Source organism: Lethenteron reissneri, chromosome 34 (assembly GCF_015708825.2).
Source record: "Lethenteron reissneri isolate LAM-NWPU_2019-01 chromosome 34, ASM1570882v1, whole genome shotgun sequence".
Classification (NCBI taxonomy): Eukaryota; Metazoa; Chordata; class Hyperoartia; order Petromyzontiformes; family Petromyzontidae; genus Lethenteron; species Lethenteron reissneri.
The window spans coordinates 5,912,281-5,929,367 of record NC_083812.1 but is presented as its reverse complement, the minus strand read 5'-3'; the positions used below and the strand labels follow the sequence as shown (position 1 = coordinate 5,929,367).

Genomic DNA, 17,087 nt, shown 5'->3' with positions numbered 1-17,087 from the left:
ATCTTGCAGGACATTGTTGGGCGACAAGCAATGCTTCATGCTCACCCTGGCCCTCTTCTTCATCTCAATTAATTGGGTCATTGCCAGTTGCTCGAATGCCTTTGGCATTGCCAGTGGCAGGTCAGCTGTTGACCGTTTTCGACTATGCTGACAATGCATTTCTGATTAATCTTCATACCTTCTGGACAAAAACTCAACTTCAGAGTCTCGGATTTTTGCTCTGCTCCTTCCTACTGGGTCAGTAGAACCTACCACGAGGTTCACATAGCTGGACAGTGACATAGATCCCTCCGGCGATAAGTTCCACCCTATTCCATGGACAATGCTTTGGCATTGCACCTTCCGTAATGGTACAACTCGTCCGTGTATGAAATAGAAACTGCTTAACCTGATGACAAAACTGCAAATATGAAAAAAACCACCTGCGTTGTTTCACTCATGTGTTATGGCACCAAAAGCTGCACTATGGTGTGAAGGCCGACTCTGCTAAGATGCAGCCTTTTCCACGGGCCAAAGTCAGCGTCGCAACCTCCGCTTCTGCTGGTTCCACTTTGTAATCTACGAGGAGAATGCAGAGGGTACCGGTCGGTAAAATGCCCACCCTCACGTCTGCGAGGCGCTGGGCTTTATTTGGACGTGCCAGACGTGGCTGTCTGTTGGCACAGCCAACCAACCCGTGCCGCTCTGAACCTGCGCTGCAAACCCGAAACGGCACGAGACTTTGGAGCAAGCGACTGGAGACGGCTCCCAGGTCGGCCGAGAAGCCACGGGCTGCTGCGGCTGCTCGAGGACAGATTTTTATTTCGGAGGCACAACTGAAGATGCTTGGATGGATGCGGCGGAATCGGTCGATGTGGGAGAGGGAGATACGACCCCCACCCCCCCCCCGGCGCTGGTCGTCAATGCCCTATCCGTTTCAGTTTTTCTTTTTAATTCTCAACTATCACACCCGTCTCAAACTCCTCTCCCCCTGGTTACAATCTTCCGGTGGCACGCTCCTCCCCCCTTACAAAACGAGGAGGGGATGGCTCTCAATATCTCCTCGCGTTTGAATTTTTGTTGTTGTTGTAATTTATCGATTTTTCTGTCGTTCGCTGCCCGCATGCCCCCCCGCCCCCCTGCACTCGCGTTCGCATCTGTGCGCGTTGCTTGCGCGCGTCTCTTTCTGCACGCGTGGCACGAGTTCCCACCCCCCCCCAACACCCACCCACCCCCTGCGGGTGTGCTCGCGTGCGAGTGCGTGTGTCCTGGCCCCCCCCCCACCCCTCCCGCACCCTGACGTGTGCTCTCGTTGCCTCCGCCCGCCTGGCCGTGCTCAGAGCTGGCTGCAGCTAAGCGGTGTCGGGCCCACTTCGGGCTAGAGCAGCAGGGGGACTGGTGCGGGCCGTGCAGGTGTGTATGGCCGGCTTCGCTGCACGCGGTGCCGCTCGCCCCGCCCCGGGGGGGCAGGAAACACCTCGGTTGCTGTGGACCCCGGGGCGGTGTGTGGTGTGAGCTGATGGGCTGCACGAGAGGGGAACTCGCCCCCCCCTTCCTCTCTCTCCACCCCTCACCCTCGACCACCACCCCCCCCCCCCCCCGTTTTGTTCTTTCGTTCGTCACCTGCACCGCCACTCATCGCTGCGTTAGCTTTGGGAAGGCACTCCGCTTGCATCACCTCACCGCATGTGCTTTAGTGCGGTGGAGCACAATTGCACAGTCGCTGCGCCTTAATCTCCTGTTAATACCTCGCTGTAGCTGTCCTAGTGCGTTGCAACGTGCGTGGCATTGCGCGCTCTCTCTCGCTCTCTCCCGACGTGTGTTCACGTTGTCTCGCGCACGTTCTTGGTGGTGTTCTTTGGGACAACCCAAACAAGACCTCGAGAGCCGTGTAGAACAATCGCAAAGAAAAAACACCTTTTTTGTACAAAGCACATGCTTGGATGCACTGGCCGTACGAAGGTCCTGTGAACGCGTTCTTTGGCACTGACGTGCAGGGTGAACATTGACCTGGGAGCAGTTGCGTAACCAGCGTGGATGCAGGGGGATGCCTTGCCCCCCTTCTGGTGGCCAGAAGCTACGAGTTGGGGTGGCCCCCCTTGACAACCCACCATGAGATTTGTTTTCAATAACAGCGCAAAAGAAACACAACATGTATGTAACCATGCGATATTAGGCACGAGGAGCCGCGATGTTACAATAGCCTCGGTGCGACCGCACGAGACTAATCAAATATTAGGTGGGGGGAGCCCACCACCTGACCGATTACCGCACCCCCTGAGCCGATGATGTAGCTACTTGACGCCACTGCCTCAGAGGTGAGTGCGCCGACCGGCCGACCGAGCCGGCGTTCGGGTGACCGCGGTGGAATCGCCGCGCGTGGGTTTCCTTCCCCGCCGCCAATATTCGTGCGCAGGGTTGTGAATCCACGTGCGGGTGAGGTAGCAGCAGTAGCAGCAGTAGCAGCAGGTGACTGGCGGTGTGCACGCACGTGGTCCCGCAAGCTTCTAAATCTGACCCTCCTCGCACAAGCGCGCACCACACCCCCCCCCCCCCCGACACGTTTCGTTAACAGGACATGCTGGGCTGTAGCGACGATTGTCGAATTTTAAAAATAAAGCATGGGGTTGCGAGCCGCTCGTTGCAAGCGACCCCCGCGGATTTAAGTCCCCCTTTGGGTAAGACGTGAATGATGCGCACTTGCTGTAGCGGTACGGTGTTGAGAACAGGGGGGGGGGGGGTGGGGGGGGGGAGATTTGGGCGGTAGATCGATCTGTTGCTAATTATCCTGCCTCATTTTCCTCCCCCACAGCCCAATGTGTGTCACGTTAACCAAACCTCACCCCCCCCCCTCCTCCCCTCGTGTGCATGTTGTGTGCAGCTTATGCTGAACGTGTGTATCTTCCGTGCAGTGCTTGCACAGGGTAATGACACAGAGTTTTCCCGTCTGTTGGCAAAGCTGTTGCCGGTGACGATTAACTTTTGGAGAGAACGCGTTTTATACAAGTGTATATGTGTGTACGCACACACGATGTGAGCGGTGGTCAAAATGTTTTGAGACTGGGATATTAGTAATGCATGGCAACCCACACCTTGCTTAGTCGATGTTGTGGCTTCAACAAATGTGCATCTGTGTGATTTTGAGACGTTATAGAGCACTGCAGTGGAAGTGAATAACCTTCCGTTTTGTATGTTCGCGTAGAAAATGTGATCTACTTTAGTTTCAGCTTTAAAAGTCAACGACGAGGGCAATTACCTCTTTCAGTCGGTTCTCAAAACTTTTTGAATGTCCTTTATTGTATGTACGCACAAGCATTGTGACTTTCTAAGTAACTAACGTTTTAACCCAAATTCATCTTGCGCGCAAAATTTTATATGCATAAATACTGCTTATTTGTGTCTAGAATTACTATTGGATTGAAATGTTTTAAATAATTAATAGGCAGTATTAAATCATGTATTAAGAACCTAAATAATACAATTATTATCATTCGATAATTCCTATGTGCTCTGCAATATATTTATCAGCTTGACTGCTCATCAGAAATACAAACTACATAACTTATTTTTCTTAAACTTTGCAAAGCATTTTGTCACTTCAATGCTTCACTCGAGTACTGTTTAATAAGCCCTATGCACTTGAGTCTAATTATTTGTACTATGGAATTCCTGTGCATACTGCTCGTTATATATTTCACAGTATGCGCACACGCACGCAGAGCGCAAATCAGTCGTGGTCACTTCTATCTGCCCTTTGAGCTTGGTTGCTTGCTTGTACAAATTGATCATTATTTTTTTTACGATAATGCAGGCTGTGGCACACGCAAATGTGTTTGTTCCATGATAACCCTATACTCCTCTACCCTGATGGCCTCAGAGCATTAAACTTCCTTTGCATCCAGATGTGTTCTCCCGTAAAGCGCAGCAGCAGCAGCTACGTGCAGAATCCGTGGCTACAGCAAATTAATTTATTGCAAATACATCTGCAGGAAGCTGACAATTTCGAGGCATTATATTTATTTAGAGCTTCATCTGCAGAAGCAAATAGAAATATGTTCTTGTCCATCCGCCGCTTGGCTTTCCAGACGAACATTATCAAGCATATTTCGTGTTTGTTAAGAAACTTTTGGGGAGCGAATTCGGCCTAATGAGTCTCATCGGCAGTCAAGCAAGTCTCTTGGGATTTCCTGTTTAACTTTGGCGATGACGTTTATAGCAAAAAGTAACCCATACACGAGCTCGTTGTGCATTGCGGTGTAGCATTACACGTAAAAAGCTTTACACGGGCAGAGCTCCGTTCTCTATCTCTGCATGTAAATTAAAACCATTTTGAGTCCCATTGGCGCACCACACAATGGGTGTATGTGTGTGTGCACCTCAACAAAAGCAATCTGCTCGTGCGAATAATTTATCGCGTCGCAAAAAGCAGCCAATCGTAAGCGTAAACCGAGCTGCGTTCTGAAAGTAGCTCTTGGAGAACACTAATAGATCCAGATGTCCCCGAATGTTCTGTGGCCTTCGTAGTCTCTACGCTGTTCTCTGGAACCAGCCAACCGAACCATATCCCAGTTGACCTCCGGCTTGTTGACAGTTGGTGGTGGAAGGTTTACTGGAGGGGAGGAACTTGGGTGACGAAGTCGAGAGCGAGGCTGCGCTTAGCTTGGACCTACATCGTTCTGTACCAGTAAATATGGTACTTGGCCTAATTTGACTAACTTATTTTCAGACTTTTCTCCCGATGAGTGTACGATCGCAGCAGTTGACAGTGAAATAATTTATATTTGGCAGTCGGCACTTTCCTGAATATTCATTACGAGTGGATCGTGAGAGAGAGTAGAGGGATGTGGGCCTTAGGTAGACATTTTCGATGGTGCCAAATAAACGCTTGAGGTAGTGAAATGCACAAAGTTTGTGCGAGGCTATTAACAGAAGGCTTTAAGAAGGGGGGTTGTAGCTTTTAGGTAACCAACAGGAATCTCAGTCCATGATCAAATGTCCCATTTTAGTCCCTCCCATGTTCAGCTAAAAAATGTTATGAATTACTGCCACTGCAGCATGCAAACAAGATATTTAATCTCCGATCCATTTGAAATTAATGTTAGGTTATTAAATTCGAATGGTCAAAGATAACGATGTATTTCAACCTTTGTCACCAGATAGTCTCTGGACAGGCAAATGTACAACGTTCAATGTCATTTCAAAGTTAAATCTACAAATCGAATGCAAGAAACGAGAGACACATTTTTGTACGACTGCGCTTTTGAGAACCGGGGCGTTGGTTTCCGACATTCTGCTCGGCGACCTAAATCACGATGGACATATTTGGCAAATTTGAACAAAATTTTTACGTGAACATATTTTCGGCGGGGGCTGTGGCCTCCTTGGGCAATAGTTGTCACTACAAGCTCGGTGTGTTATCGCTGATACACTTGGTCTATTTCGTAGATAGAACAAAAACACCATTCCAGTGGCCAGCATCGAGCTCGTGTTTTCCTGGGCCCAGTTGGTGTTCAATGGTCCCAGGCGAAGCTGAGCGCATTCAAAATCGGCGTGCGTGTGTGTGTGTGTGTGAAGTTTTGTCGGGCTCGTGTGCTTTCTTCCCTCTGCTGTGTTGCTTTGTTTTTGTTGTGATGATCAGCCCTCCCAGGTCACAAGTCCCCCAATTGGCTCGTGAAAGCAAAAAAAGACAAATTACACCAACTCTAACACGACACGGCGATTCGCGCGTTTGGACGTGCACCGCTGGGGGGGGGGGGGGGGGGGGGTGGTGAAATGATGCATCGATTCATCGACTTTTATCGATTCTTTGGCTCGCAACACCTTTGTCAAATGGTGTGCGTAGGAATTAATGATTCTTTGACTCGTGTAAGTCGTACGCAGCGGGAACGCCCTGTTCGCCCCCTGCAGCCACGTTCTTCGCTCCCTAAATAAAAGGAAGCGATGAAATGTGTTTCCGTATCGAATCGCAACCCTGAATTCTAACAATTTAGTGTAACGCTCAGCGGAGAATCGTTCCACCCCGAGCATTCATCTTGAGCACATGACCTGGCAGGGCTGAGACACGTGAAGTTCTCTGGTCCACCTCTGGTAGTGGCGTCTCGTAGCTAAAGCTGTTGTTTTTCTGTCCCGTGCCACGCAGTCTGTGACGTGGACTGTGCCGATGGTAGGTACCGCGCTCTCCACCTCTCTCGGCTCTCCCTCCCATCGCTTCCGCCTCTTTCCGTTGGTGCAGTGTGAGACATGCCAACACACAGACCCACGGTGCCGAAGGGGCAGTTGTAAAAAGCTGGCGAAGTGTTTTGGTTAATTGCGTTTTAAGGAAACTGCACGTGGTGAGTCTTTTTGAGTCAATCTGTCAGTCACAGCACTTAATAGAGTAGTGTTCATTGTAGAGAATGAATTCTGACCTAACGCAACCGAGGGGTCTTGGGCGCTGATGATGAAGAGCTGCTGTATAACCTCTCGCCTATATATCCATTACTAAAAAATACTTTGCCATGCCAATCTTACGGGGTTTTTGATCTTTATAAACTCTCTTCCTAAATCAATTTTTCACTTGAGAGTATTGGAGTGGTTTTGGAACGTTAGGGAAAAAATGAGAAACTCGATCCCATACCTTTTTGTTTTTGTCAGATCACAACAACGTGGCCCTCATCGGTGCCTTGAACATTTAAGATGAGAGAAATGAAGCATAGGAATCGGACGCTCCTATTATAGGATAGGCTGACACCAGCTTCTATGTTTTTAATGGCAGTCTTTGTCAGTTTTTTGCGCTATGTGATTATTCGTGTAAATGTTCAACTTTGCAGTTTCGTAAGCCAGGCCTCGCGGGAACCATAATGACGTTTGTGACGACCACGGCTGCTCACAGAGTGCGTGATTCATGGCGATAACTCAGGATGACTGTCGATGATGAATCGATGATTGAGCGTCGATGGTGACGACAATGGTGGTGTGGGGTAGTATCAGCGTTGATGAGTAATTAACTTGCATGAATTGTTATGAGCGACCGCTACGATTTATTTTTCACGGTTAAATTGTTTTGTTACACGTACAATGCAACTATCCAATGACTGTTAGTACCACAGATTCAGTCAGATGTGAGTTAAGACCAACCGAAGAGCAAAACTGCAATGGCATAACAAAATGTTAAACATCTCTGAGCACCTCACATGTGGTGAAACTTCATAGTGGGGGGATGAGGCGGGTTTGAACTTAGGTTTGGAAAGGAGCACGGGTGGTGAATGAGTGCGCTGAGAAGCAATGGGAACAGAAAGTAAAAAATATGAATGAGTCACTGCGCGTCATCCACACTCTATCTCCGCCCCGCAGCCAAAAATCGGTTTAGGTGAGTAAGCGGTTCGAGTCAACACACACACTCTGGTCCCTTGTAATGATTATGGTAAATTTTGTAATTTAATGTTCACCACCATGTAGGTGATTCCCTGTGGGGTACTTTTTTTGGTGAAAGCATGTTGCATAATCTTAAATCACACTTTGGCCATTGTTTCTATAAAGAATAGAACGAGAGAATATAAATACTTTGGCAGAAGAGTTGCAGTTAAGTGGTCCGTGCAGCTGTCTTCACTGTACTCCGAAACGCTCTTACGGCGTTTCTGCTTTCTGCCGCTGAGAATTTTTTCAACCTTTCTCCCAGCCAGTGTTGATTTGTGAGTTACCTCAAATCCATAGAATTTTGGAACGGTGTCCACCTTTAAGGAGAAACCATGCCCCCCCCGGTGAGGAGGGTTAAACTGCGCGAGTGTTTGCTGCAGCGCTGCTAATGGGCGCAGCAGGGGCTGTGCAATTACTACATTTACCAACAAGTGCCTTTGTGACATAATTTGATGCAGCAAGTCACTAAATGCCCCCATCATATTGAATACCTCCTTGGTTGCAGAGGAAGAACAAAAAAAACTGGACGGGTGAATTTGGTTACACGTTGGTACGACCATGAAGTTCTATAATTCCCATAATTCTAAGTCGTTCGATTACAAAAAGTAGGCAGCCCCTGCAAAAGGCATGAGATGTCAGCCCCACACCTAGGAAAGTGAAACAAAGTTCCCTGATGACACGAATCCAACTAAGCGAGCGGCGCGCATGAATTTAAAAGTGGCGTGAATTAATGCAAGTGAACCGGGGGGTGTATGGAAAGTTTTGAAATCATTTGAATAACCTCTAGGGGGGCACTTTTAAACGATTTGACCGTAGAATGTGGGACGGCCGCCCGATGCTTTGACATTTGCATGCGTGAGTGTTTGCGGTTGTTGCAAGCGGTTGCTCCCGCAGTGTGAGTCATGCTGCTGCGTGGGCCAGGAGAGGGGGGCTGTGAGCGAGCATGGCTTGTGGCACCACGTGACTGCTGCATTTGTCATTTTATTCGTGCATCGACATTTTAATGCAGTGGAACGCCACAGGCCCCCCCTGCCACTAGCTAAGCGTGACGTTCTTGAGGCCCTGTCAAAACGCGCGTGCAAGTGCGAGCCGAGCGTAAAAGTGTTTTAAACGCAATGCAGTCGTCTTGCCGAGGGAGCTTGTGGGACGGTGGTGTTATTGGTTAGTCTGTGTCCTCCACGTTGTTCCGACTCCTAAGCAGCGTTGCTTGTACGTGCGATGCCACTTCATGCGCCATGCCACTTCATACAGGACAAAACGCACCTCTGAGATGCGTGAATTGAAAGAAAGGCCCATTCCTTTCGCACGGGTTAATGCCGATACCTCCCAAACACGTAAATTACCTACAATGAGAGGGTGTAAATCGTTTAAATACAGTCCAAACATTTATGTAGATGAAGGGCTATTAAACAATTGCATTAAAGACGTGCACATTTTACATAAACATGACTTTAAGGCAAAATTTTGTAGCTGTATATTTCTTAATTAAATAGTGAATGCATTTATGTTACGGCAATTCATGTTGACAAAAAAAGGTAAAAGTACGAGTTGAAAATATGAGTCGAGTTTAATAATACATTTTAAAATCCCATTCTCAAAACATTGCGATCGTCCGCTGGCATATACTGCAATAAAAGTGTTGCGACACATTTTATATTCCGAGGTGCTCTTTAAATTTCTGTAATCAAGCGGTGAGGGTCATTTCGCGTAAGAAAATCGGATTGAAAAATATATTGTTCCGCCCGGCGCATTTATTGATGGGGGGGGGGGGGGGGGGACCCCTGGCTTGCACAGCGGTCAGGCATTCGAAACTGATAAGCGGCGAGTTTCGCTACGGCCCGCATTAGTAAAAAAAATGAGTTTTTGGCACCAAGTCCGCTGGGGATGAGGGGGGTCACGTGGCTCCGTTTCGTGGGGGATCATGCGTCTATCTGTCCGCCTTATTTAATTCGCCTTTTGAGGTGGTAGTGGGATAACCGATGTTTGGATAATCGACTTGCCCGCTGTAATTGTTTGGGATAATTAACCTGTAAGAAGTCTGTTATCTCGGTATTTGCAGGTGGCCCCAGTTTCCCCGCAGTGTAGGCACATTCACCGAGTAGCATTCAAAGTCATAAAAAATACACACACACGCGCACGCGTACGTGTGTACACCCATACAGATAGACAGACTTGCATGCTTGTGTTAGCAGGGCAGTGCTTGCTCATTGGCAAAGCAACATATCCTCGTGTTTTACCATTTAAAATGAAATATAACATTTAACAATAATTTTAATGTAAACTATTTTTTTTATCCCAAAATATAAATTGTCTATATCCCTGCGTTCACATGATCTATTATAACTGAATCCATTTAAAAATGCCGTATTCTGTTTAGGATACTATTATTGCTTAGGATTGACAAGATACGTTTATATGGAGTAAAGCTTCAATTTAAAGCAATTTACAACTTTGTGGCAGAGTGAAACACAAATGTAATAGGACATGACTGCATTGTTGGACGCTCGAAATCAAATTTCAGCAACTGCTGTCGAATCAGTCTGCAAATAATTGTCACCTTAAACAAATGCTTCGAACAGAAAACTATCATCCAAATCTATAACCAAATATCTCGGACAAAGGACTTTGCTAATCCTTGAAATGAGGTTTCTTCCGTTAATTACAGGGCATGTTAACAATACTGATGCGTTCATGTACGGCGCACTGTATTACATGAAGGTTTAGGCGGTACATGATGTGGGTGGCGGCGGGGGGGGGGGGGTGGGATACAAGCTCTTGTTGTTAACATCGTCGTCTCTGTCCTTCCGTGACAACTCCCCGACTTCTGCGCTTAACAGCGGTACAATTTCTCCCTGCCTCTCTCGCTCGCTCTCCCAGGAGAAAGAAGAAGTGCATTCGGAACGTACCAAGGAAAGACCACCTCAATCCTGCAGACAGAAGCATGCTAGGAGGGCCCCCGTCCGCCTCTCCACGACCCTTCAACTGCTGGGCCTGGCCCAGCCTGCACGAGCTGCCCCACACGTACTTGAGTGCCGGCCTTCTCACTGCCGAGCACGGCAATTAACGTCCATCTAACGCAACCGCCACCCCCGCCACCCTACCCGGCCACATTGCCCCGATGGGCCGCTGCCGCCCCCCACCCCCCCCCACAACTGATGCCCCCATTCTCTGTAGCCCCCCTCCCCCCCCGCCCCCACTCGCTGACCACTCAGCCACAGGCACATTTCGACCACGAGCTCGGGAGTCGCGTGGTGCCGATCCGACGGTGACGGTCGGTCGACGCGCACTTCACCTTGCGAGCCGCTCCGCACCCCCCTTGCACGCGCTGCTGCTGCTGCTGCTGCTCCACACGTGATGATCCTCCACCCTCTTGCACCGCACCGACTTCACTCGCACGCTCGCTTTGAAGATTCCCCTGCACTAAACACCCCCCCCCTCTCCCTGTGCGTGTGTAATGACACCACCCCCCCCCCCACCTCCAACACCCCCCCCCCCACACTTTATCACTCGATGTGTTTAATACCACCGCTTGCACATTTTTTAACTTCTCACTCAGTTTGGGCACTTAAACACAGTTCACATAACTGCACGTGCACATGTTTTTTCCATGGCACGGAAACCTTGTTTGACTGCACCGTGTGCGCTTTGACACCAATGCACAAGAGCACGTCACCACGACACCGTTTGCTCAGCACCCTCTCTTATTCACTTGTGTGACGACACAGTACACACTGCACTCCCCCCCCCCCCCCCCGTTACATCACACTGCACAGACAAGTTTGTCCCCACTCCCCCACTCCCCCACTCCCTCCCTCATTGCAGTCCAGCGCTTGCATGCCCATCTCCCCGGTTAGTGGACTTCAGGGTAAATATTGCGTTGGACAAATTTAACATTCAGGGGGTATAGGCACGCGTTGATAATAATGGCCTCTGTGATCCCGTTATTTGATTGGTTGCTTTTGTAGACGTGTGGTTAGTTTTTTTGTTATTCCCCCTTTCGTTATCCATCTAAACCCTCGTCAATGTGTGCGGATCGCGTTCCCTTGGCACAGGCCTCCCATCATCCAGACGTATGCAGCAGGGAAGACGTCAAATTCCGTTTCTGCACACAAGCCTCGTGCAGGCTATCTGAGCAACCCAAGAGTATCCACCTATTTGTTTTTTTTTTCTTCTGTTAATTACTTTTGGTCGGCCAATGCTTCTTCGTGGCTTGCTCCGCATGGCCTGCTGCCCTAGTGCCCCGTCTATTCTCTCTGCCGCAAAAAGCCAGTGCTAGGGGTTGTTCATCTCAATTGCTGCTGCTGGAGCAGCTCGGTGGGCAGGGCAATATGTTTGCTGGGGGGTTGTGGGCCCTTGCAGAAAACACAGGCATTCACTTTAGCCATTTTAACTTGATGAGAGGGGGACCAGATATTGCGGTTGACTGTATTTTATGGTTTTTTGTTTTAATTTTTACCGCTTTTCCACGTGTACTCGCTTTGTTAAACGTACAGTGTATACCGGTGGCTTGATTCGGCAGCAATGTCAAGTTGACCGGCTGGGGCTGGGCTTGCTCTCACGCGAGGTATATAAACAGTGGCTGGGAACGCGTGGAATTTCCCACCTGGTAGCCTAGCCTGGCTCATCTGCTCTGCCTGATGCGTGCTTTCAAGGCTTTTTGAAAATGTATGCCTCCCACCAAGTGCCCTCTCGGCCCTCATCCGCATCTCGCTTCCAACCCAAGCGTGCTGTTTATGCTGCGTTAAAGAGAGAACTGACTTCGGCATCCACCGCGTTAGCTCGCAATGTCCAGCTCTGGTGCTGGCTAAAGTGAAGGCCACAAGCCCCTCCAAACCCATCCTTCTCTCCCAAGGGCTGCAGCCAGTGCAGGGCTGCCCCTCACACTCCACCACGGTCAGTGTTCACAAAGCCACCCCCCGCCTTCTGTAGGTATGGCAGGGCAAGCTGCACGATTGACAGAGGCGCCACTTTGTGCCACAATAGCTACCGGGGCGCTCTGACCAATCGGATTCCTCCAAATTGACGTTGCGCGCGATTTGAACTTGAGCCACCTGTGCGCCGCATGCTTCAGATTCTTAGGGAATGAACGCGTGGTTTTGTTTTTTTATCGCTGCTGGGTTCTGTTCTCTCTTTTGGCCCGAGACTGCGAAGGAGGCGTTTACCACAGTTCAGTGATGGCGATTGTGTTTTAAATGCTTTTTTTTATTTTTAGCGTTTTGTGTTTTGCAACATGCAGCATATGGAATGATTGGACCAGCTTTAAATTCCCTCTGTTGGCTGTCACTCATGAACCAAGGCTGTTGAGGTTTAGGCCATGTTTGTACGTTGCTGTATATATATACTGTGTTGCTAGAGAGAAATACCTTTCCAACAGTTGGCTGTTGTGCTGAAAGGCAGTAAAATTTTAAAAATAATATAGTTACGTTGATGGTTGAACAATTTAAGAAGCATGCTTTTATTACAGTGTATTAAAGGCAAATAATAAGTGACGATAATGATAAAGATATTAATATTTTAATTAAGGGATGTTCTTGAAAATGCAAACAAATGTATCTTAATGTTGGAATTTAAACTTCAAGAAAATAACTTAAACGCTGCAATCTACAGCTACATTGTCTGTTTAAATTAGAGTTTTCTCAATGTTTTAATTGCAATAGATGCGTATACAGATTGAGGGGGTGGTAGAGTGATAGTTTGCAGTTAGTAGCCACTTGGCATCTAGACAGCCCAGTTCACTTAACCAAGAAAACTCATTTACTCAGGTTGGAAGCAGATGGCAAAAAGACCTCATTAGAGTTCCTGAAAAACGATCGTTTCTCCAAAATCCCCAAAGATGCAGGATTCTCCACGGTGTGTGCGAGGGTGCTAAACATTTCTAACTGGATTCTTAGGACTGTGCGATGGAAACTTGGTATATATATGATTTTTTTTTATTGCCCCACGGTACAAAAAAAGTATTGCAGCAGAAATCCAATCAACCGCGTTGGTATTTGGGGACCATGTCCGTGGATCTTGTAAAGCCTCGTTGCTCCGCGGAGGTTACACCAAATATTCTGCAAACTCATTTTTTTGGCGTCTATCGCGGTGTGCCACGGCTAACGGGAGGAGAGTTGCGAACCGCCAATAAATCCGAAAATTGCAGGGATTTGCGGATTATTGGATCGCAGGTGATTGCAGATCTGCTGCTTGTGTTTTCTGAAGAACCTGCCTTTCTATAATAACTTATGGGTCTATTTTATTGGAAACCCCTGACTGGCCAATGCTTAATTTTGTTGACAGGCAAACGGCGATCATTTGGGTTCCACATATGTACGTTTTTATTTAGCTATGAAAGGACAGGGTTAACTGTGATATCGTTGCTTAAAAAGGCAGGCAAAATGTACTCCTCTTAACTTGATGCACATTGTCGCCAAATAGAATGTGATTTTTAAATGCCAAAATAGGTACTCTTCGTGCGAAAGCGGGAAGCAGTTGGGCGCTAAGTAGGCTGTGGGGTTCGGGAACGATTTCAGCCATTGCACTGTTAATGGCCAAGAGCTCCAGGATTGTGATGCGTTCCTCACCTCCAAGCCGAACGTGAGCCCCAACACGTGTTGCCCAGCTGCCTTCCCCGAGAAAACTATTTGAGGGAAACAACATAAAATATAAAATAAGCATTCCGTGCTTTGTAGGGGTGTGTGGGGGGGGGGGCGTCCTGTGTCCACTTGCCAGGCCTCCCCGCGGTTCCCCATTCGCAAGCTCGGGCCCTTCGTGTGCCAAATGCGCCAATGACATTCCCAAGGTACGGAGTGCAAAAGATGCCCTCAGCAGTGTTGCAAGCATCATTAAAACTAGAGTGGATGTACCGCATCGTTTCCCCGGTGTGATTTAAACAAGAAAATAGACTCGAGATAACGGTCTTAAGAATCCAGGCAATGTACCTTTACTGCCCTGGTTTCTGTATAGAATTGCTCTTGCGGTGTGTGATGTTGCAGACTTGGGCACAACAATTTCCTGCTCTCTTTACTGAATATTACTAACCTCAAATAGAAGCATTACGGAACATAACGTGTTCAGTCTGAAAATACAGTGTTGTGGTTTTAAATGATATTTATTCTCTTTGTATTTGCATATTTACCGTAGTGTGCACTGTTCCTCGCGCCGAGTGACAGCTTTTTGTAAATCTGCAGTTCAATTTGTGCCAAGTGCGACAATAAAACGTGCCGGATGTTGTACAGTATTGTGCAAAACTTGCCAAATTTAAAACAAAAAGGACAAAAAAAAGCTGTTGGCACATTTTAAATATATTTCTACAGTTCATCCAACAAGCCATTTTTTAAGTCATGTTTTATTTTAATTAACAGTTTTTTTTAATTAAGTTGTTCGATACTTAAGTTGTGGTCCGTCGAGCACTTGCACAATTTGCGATGATAATTTGGCTCCACAGGTCCGTGCGTGTGTGTACCGTGTTTTTATAAACGCAAAAAATTGTCGGCCAATAGTTACTTGTAATGCTTTAAGGAAACATTGTAATATGTTAAGAAGGCTGGTGTATATTAAAAAAAAGTGTTATCAAAATATTAAAGCATTCCACGTGTTTTAAGGTCTTTGCGATGGATTCGCGTGCAAAAGAAAAATCAAAACGTACAATATTTTACATTTTGTTGTTGGTGTTGCGTCGTCATCCATCGTACCATTGTATTTTTTTTTTTAGACGTAACAGTTTACCCTATGAATTGCACTTGTTTTCTATCGTACGTGTACGTTGTAAAGTAACTGTAGCATGCTTCATTTTTTTTAAATAAAATATTGCAAATGTTTCTGGTAATTGTGTCGGCCTGGTTTGCGTCCAAGGGGGGAGCCGGACGATGCCTTCCCCAGGTTCCCTTTCCACCTCGCAGGCGGCTCCAGACCATCTTCATAATTATGACCACAGGCAAAACAAGCGCGCGTGTGTGCGCGCGCACACGTGTGCATACGTCTGCCAAACACACACTGAGCAATCGAAAAGTTTGGACCCCGGTGTTTTATAATGAGCTTCAGTAACCCGAATGTTGGAACCTATTTAGAAGCACCCCTCTCCCCCCCCCCCCCCCAATATTTATGCACTTATCTTTAACCGCCCGAGCCAGGAGCGAGATATTGATATGAATGCACACTTAAACGCCACTTTGCAGCTGGATTCAATTGTTCACACTTGGAATTAATTATAAAGTGAAACGCAGAGCAGCCAGTACTGTTTCAGCACACTGCACGCACACACACACACCTCACTCCTGCTTGAAGAGAAACACCAGCAGTTATACTCTGCTGGGCGATCCATTTATAGATTGTAGAAATGGAGAACTACATTTTCTTTCAAAGCCTCGTCGTAACTGCCTCCCACAAGTCCCAATATAATTATTGCGTTGTAATGTTCTCCCCTCGGATAAGTGCTTATGCAATAGTCAATCGCCTTTTGAGAAAACGGCGAGGAGCCAACGTTGTCGGTATGCGGTTGGAACAGTTGGAACCCACCATTGACCCAACGGTCCATATTTACTGGGAGGGTAATTAGAAATCGATGGGGGTATCTATACATGGATCGCCCTGTCCAGTTTTAGAAAAAACATTTAAAACAAACCATTCCATGTCGTTTGAGAGCATGATGGCCCAGACTTGTTTGCTTGAATTGTCAGTGTCGGCGGTGACCATTTGTGTGAAAGCAACATGCAAACATGGGGGCTAATCAATCTTTATATCTACACCGAGTGTGAGAAGATCGTTACAAACGCCAGATAGGTCACGTGATATTCTGAATGGGTGGTGGTGGGGGGCGGGGGAGAAGTCCGTTTGACTTTTGCAAGACCCATTTGTGTGCACGTGACGCCATGGAAAAGGTGAATATGGCCCGTGACCGCAAATATGAATCATAACTTCCAAACTGGATAGGCCCTGCTGCTAATGTAAATTCGGCTAAATGCGGCAACTCTGCAAAAACTTTTATTTTTTTGTTACTCAAAAAAGTCGCAGCACTGCCTAGATTCAGTGATTGTGGTCAGTGGTCGTGCTTATCAAACTTCATGCAAAATATTGCGGATAGTATTTTTTGTATGTAAAAGAAAAATGTATTATGGTGCTACTCATTTACCTATGCGAAGCTGAGAATGTTAGGCAATGCTGTGTTATTGCATAGCATTCGTGCTAAAATACAATCGATTGCTTAGAAGTTAAGAATGATTGTGTACTCGCTTGTTGTGTTGACTGTGGGATTGTGGTTGGCATCAAGTTCGCACACCAGCTTGAAAGTCGCACAAGTATTACAATTATCTGTTCTGTGCATGGCATACGTGCACATCAAGCTCTGAGCTGGCAGAGCGAGCGGTTATGTCCTTTGTTAGTGTCGGGTCCTGAGCGTTTGAATGTGAGAACATATATTCGCCAAAAGCAGGGTAACGCTGTCCAGCCAAAATTATCTATACCTCGAGTAAGAGGATTGTAAAATTGCCTTTAACAAGCAACATCCCTGACATACATCTTATGCTCAATACCGACGACAGGCGTTTTTTAAAGTGTGCAAAAAGCAGTGGGGAATGTTGTAAATGTGCGTGTTCTGCATAGTTGGAAGGTCGGGTTGCACATCTCGAAAAGACAGAAGCCTTGACGGGACTGCACAGCGATACGTAGAGCTGCTGGGGCGGAAAGAGTTTTTTTTTTTTCTGAGCCAGGAGCTGCGAGGTGGAAAGCAAAATGAG

General features: G+C 47.3%; 1 protein-coding gene and 1 long non-coding RNA gene across 16 annotated transcripts in view; one reads left to right on the top strand and one right to left on the bottom strand.

Annotated features, from left to right (window-relative positions):
• Positions 1 to 15,181, top strand: part of LOC133350601 (transcription factor 7-like 2) — a 162,004-nt gene extending 146,823 nt beyond the window's left edge. For 8 of the 15 annotated variants that reach the window (XM_061565108.1, XM_061565109.1, XM_061565117.1 and 5 more), the window contains 2 exons: positions 6,119 to 6,142; positions 10,252 to 15,181. In XM_061565108.1, coding sequence (XP_061421092.1) covers positions 6,119 to 6,142; positions 10,252 to 10,322 — 95 coding nt within the window. In that variant the 3' untranslated portion in view covers positions 10,323 to 15,181. Of the gene's footprint in view, positions 1 to 1,319; positions 1,393 to 6,118; positions 6,143 to 10,251 lie in introns of all 15 variants that reach the window. The other 7 variants (XM_061565120.1, XM_061565116.1, XM_061565119.1 and 4 more) reach the window with 2 other exon arrangements.
• On the bottom strand, positions 8,541 to 16,110 carry LOC133350603 (uncharacterized). The gene is made up of 3 exons (XR_009756093.1): positions 15,977 to 16,110; positions 13,938 to 13,993; positions 8,541 to 8,615 (listed from the first exon to the last, which is right to left on the bottom strand). It is a non-coding gene; the product is annotated as an uncharacterized LOC133350603 (long non-coding RNA).
• Between the last annotated feature and the right edge of the window lie 977 nt (positions 16,111 to 17,087).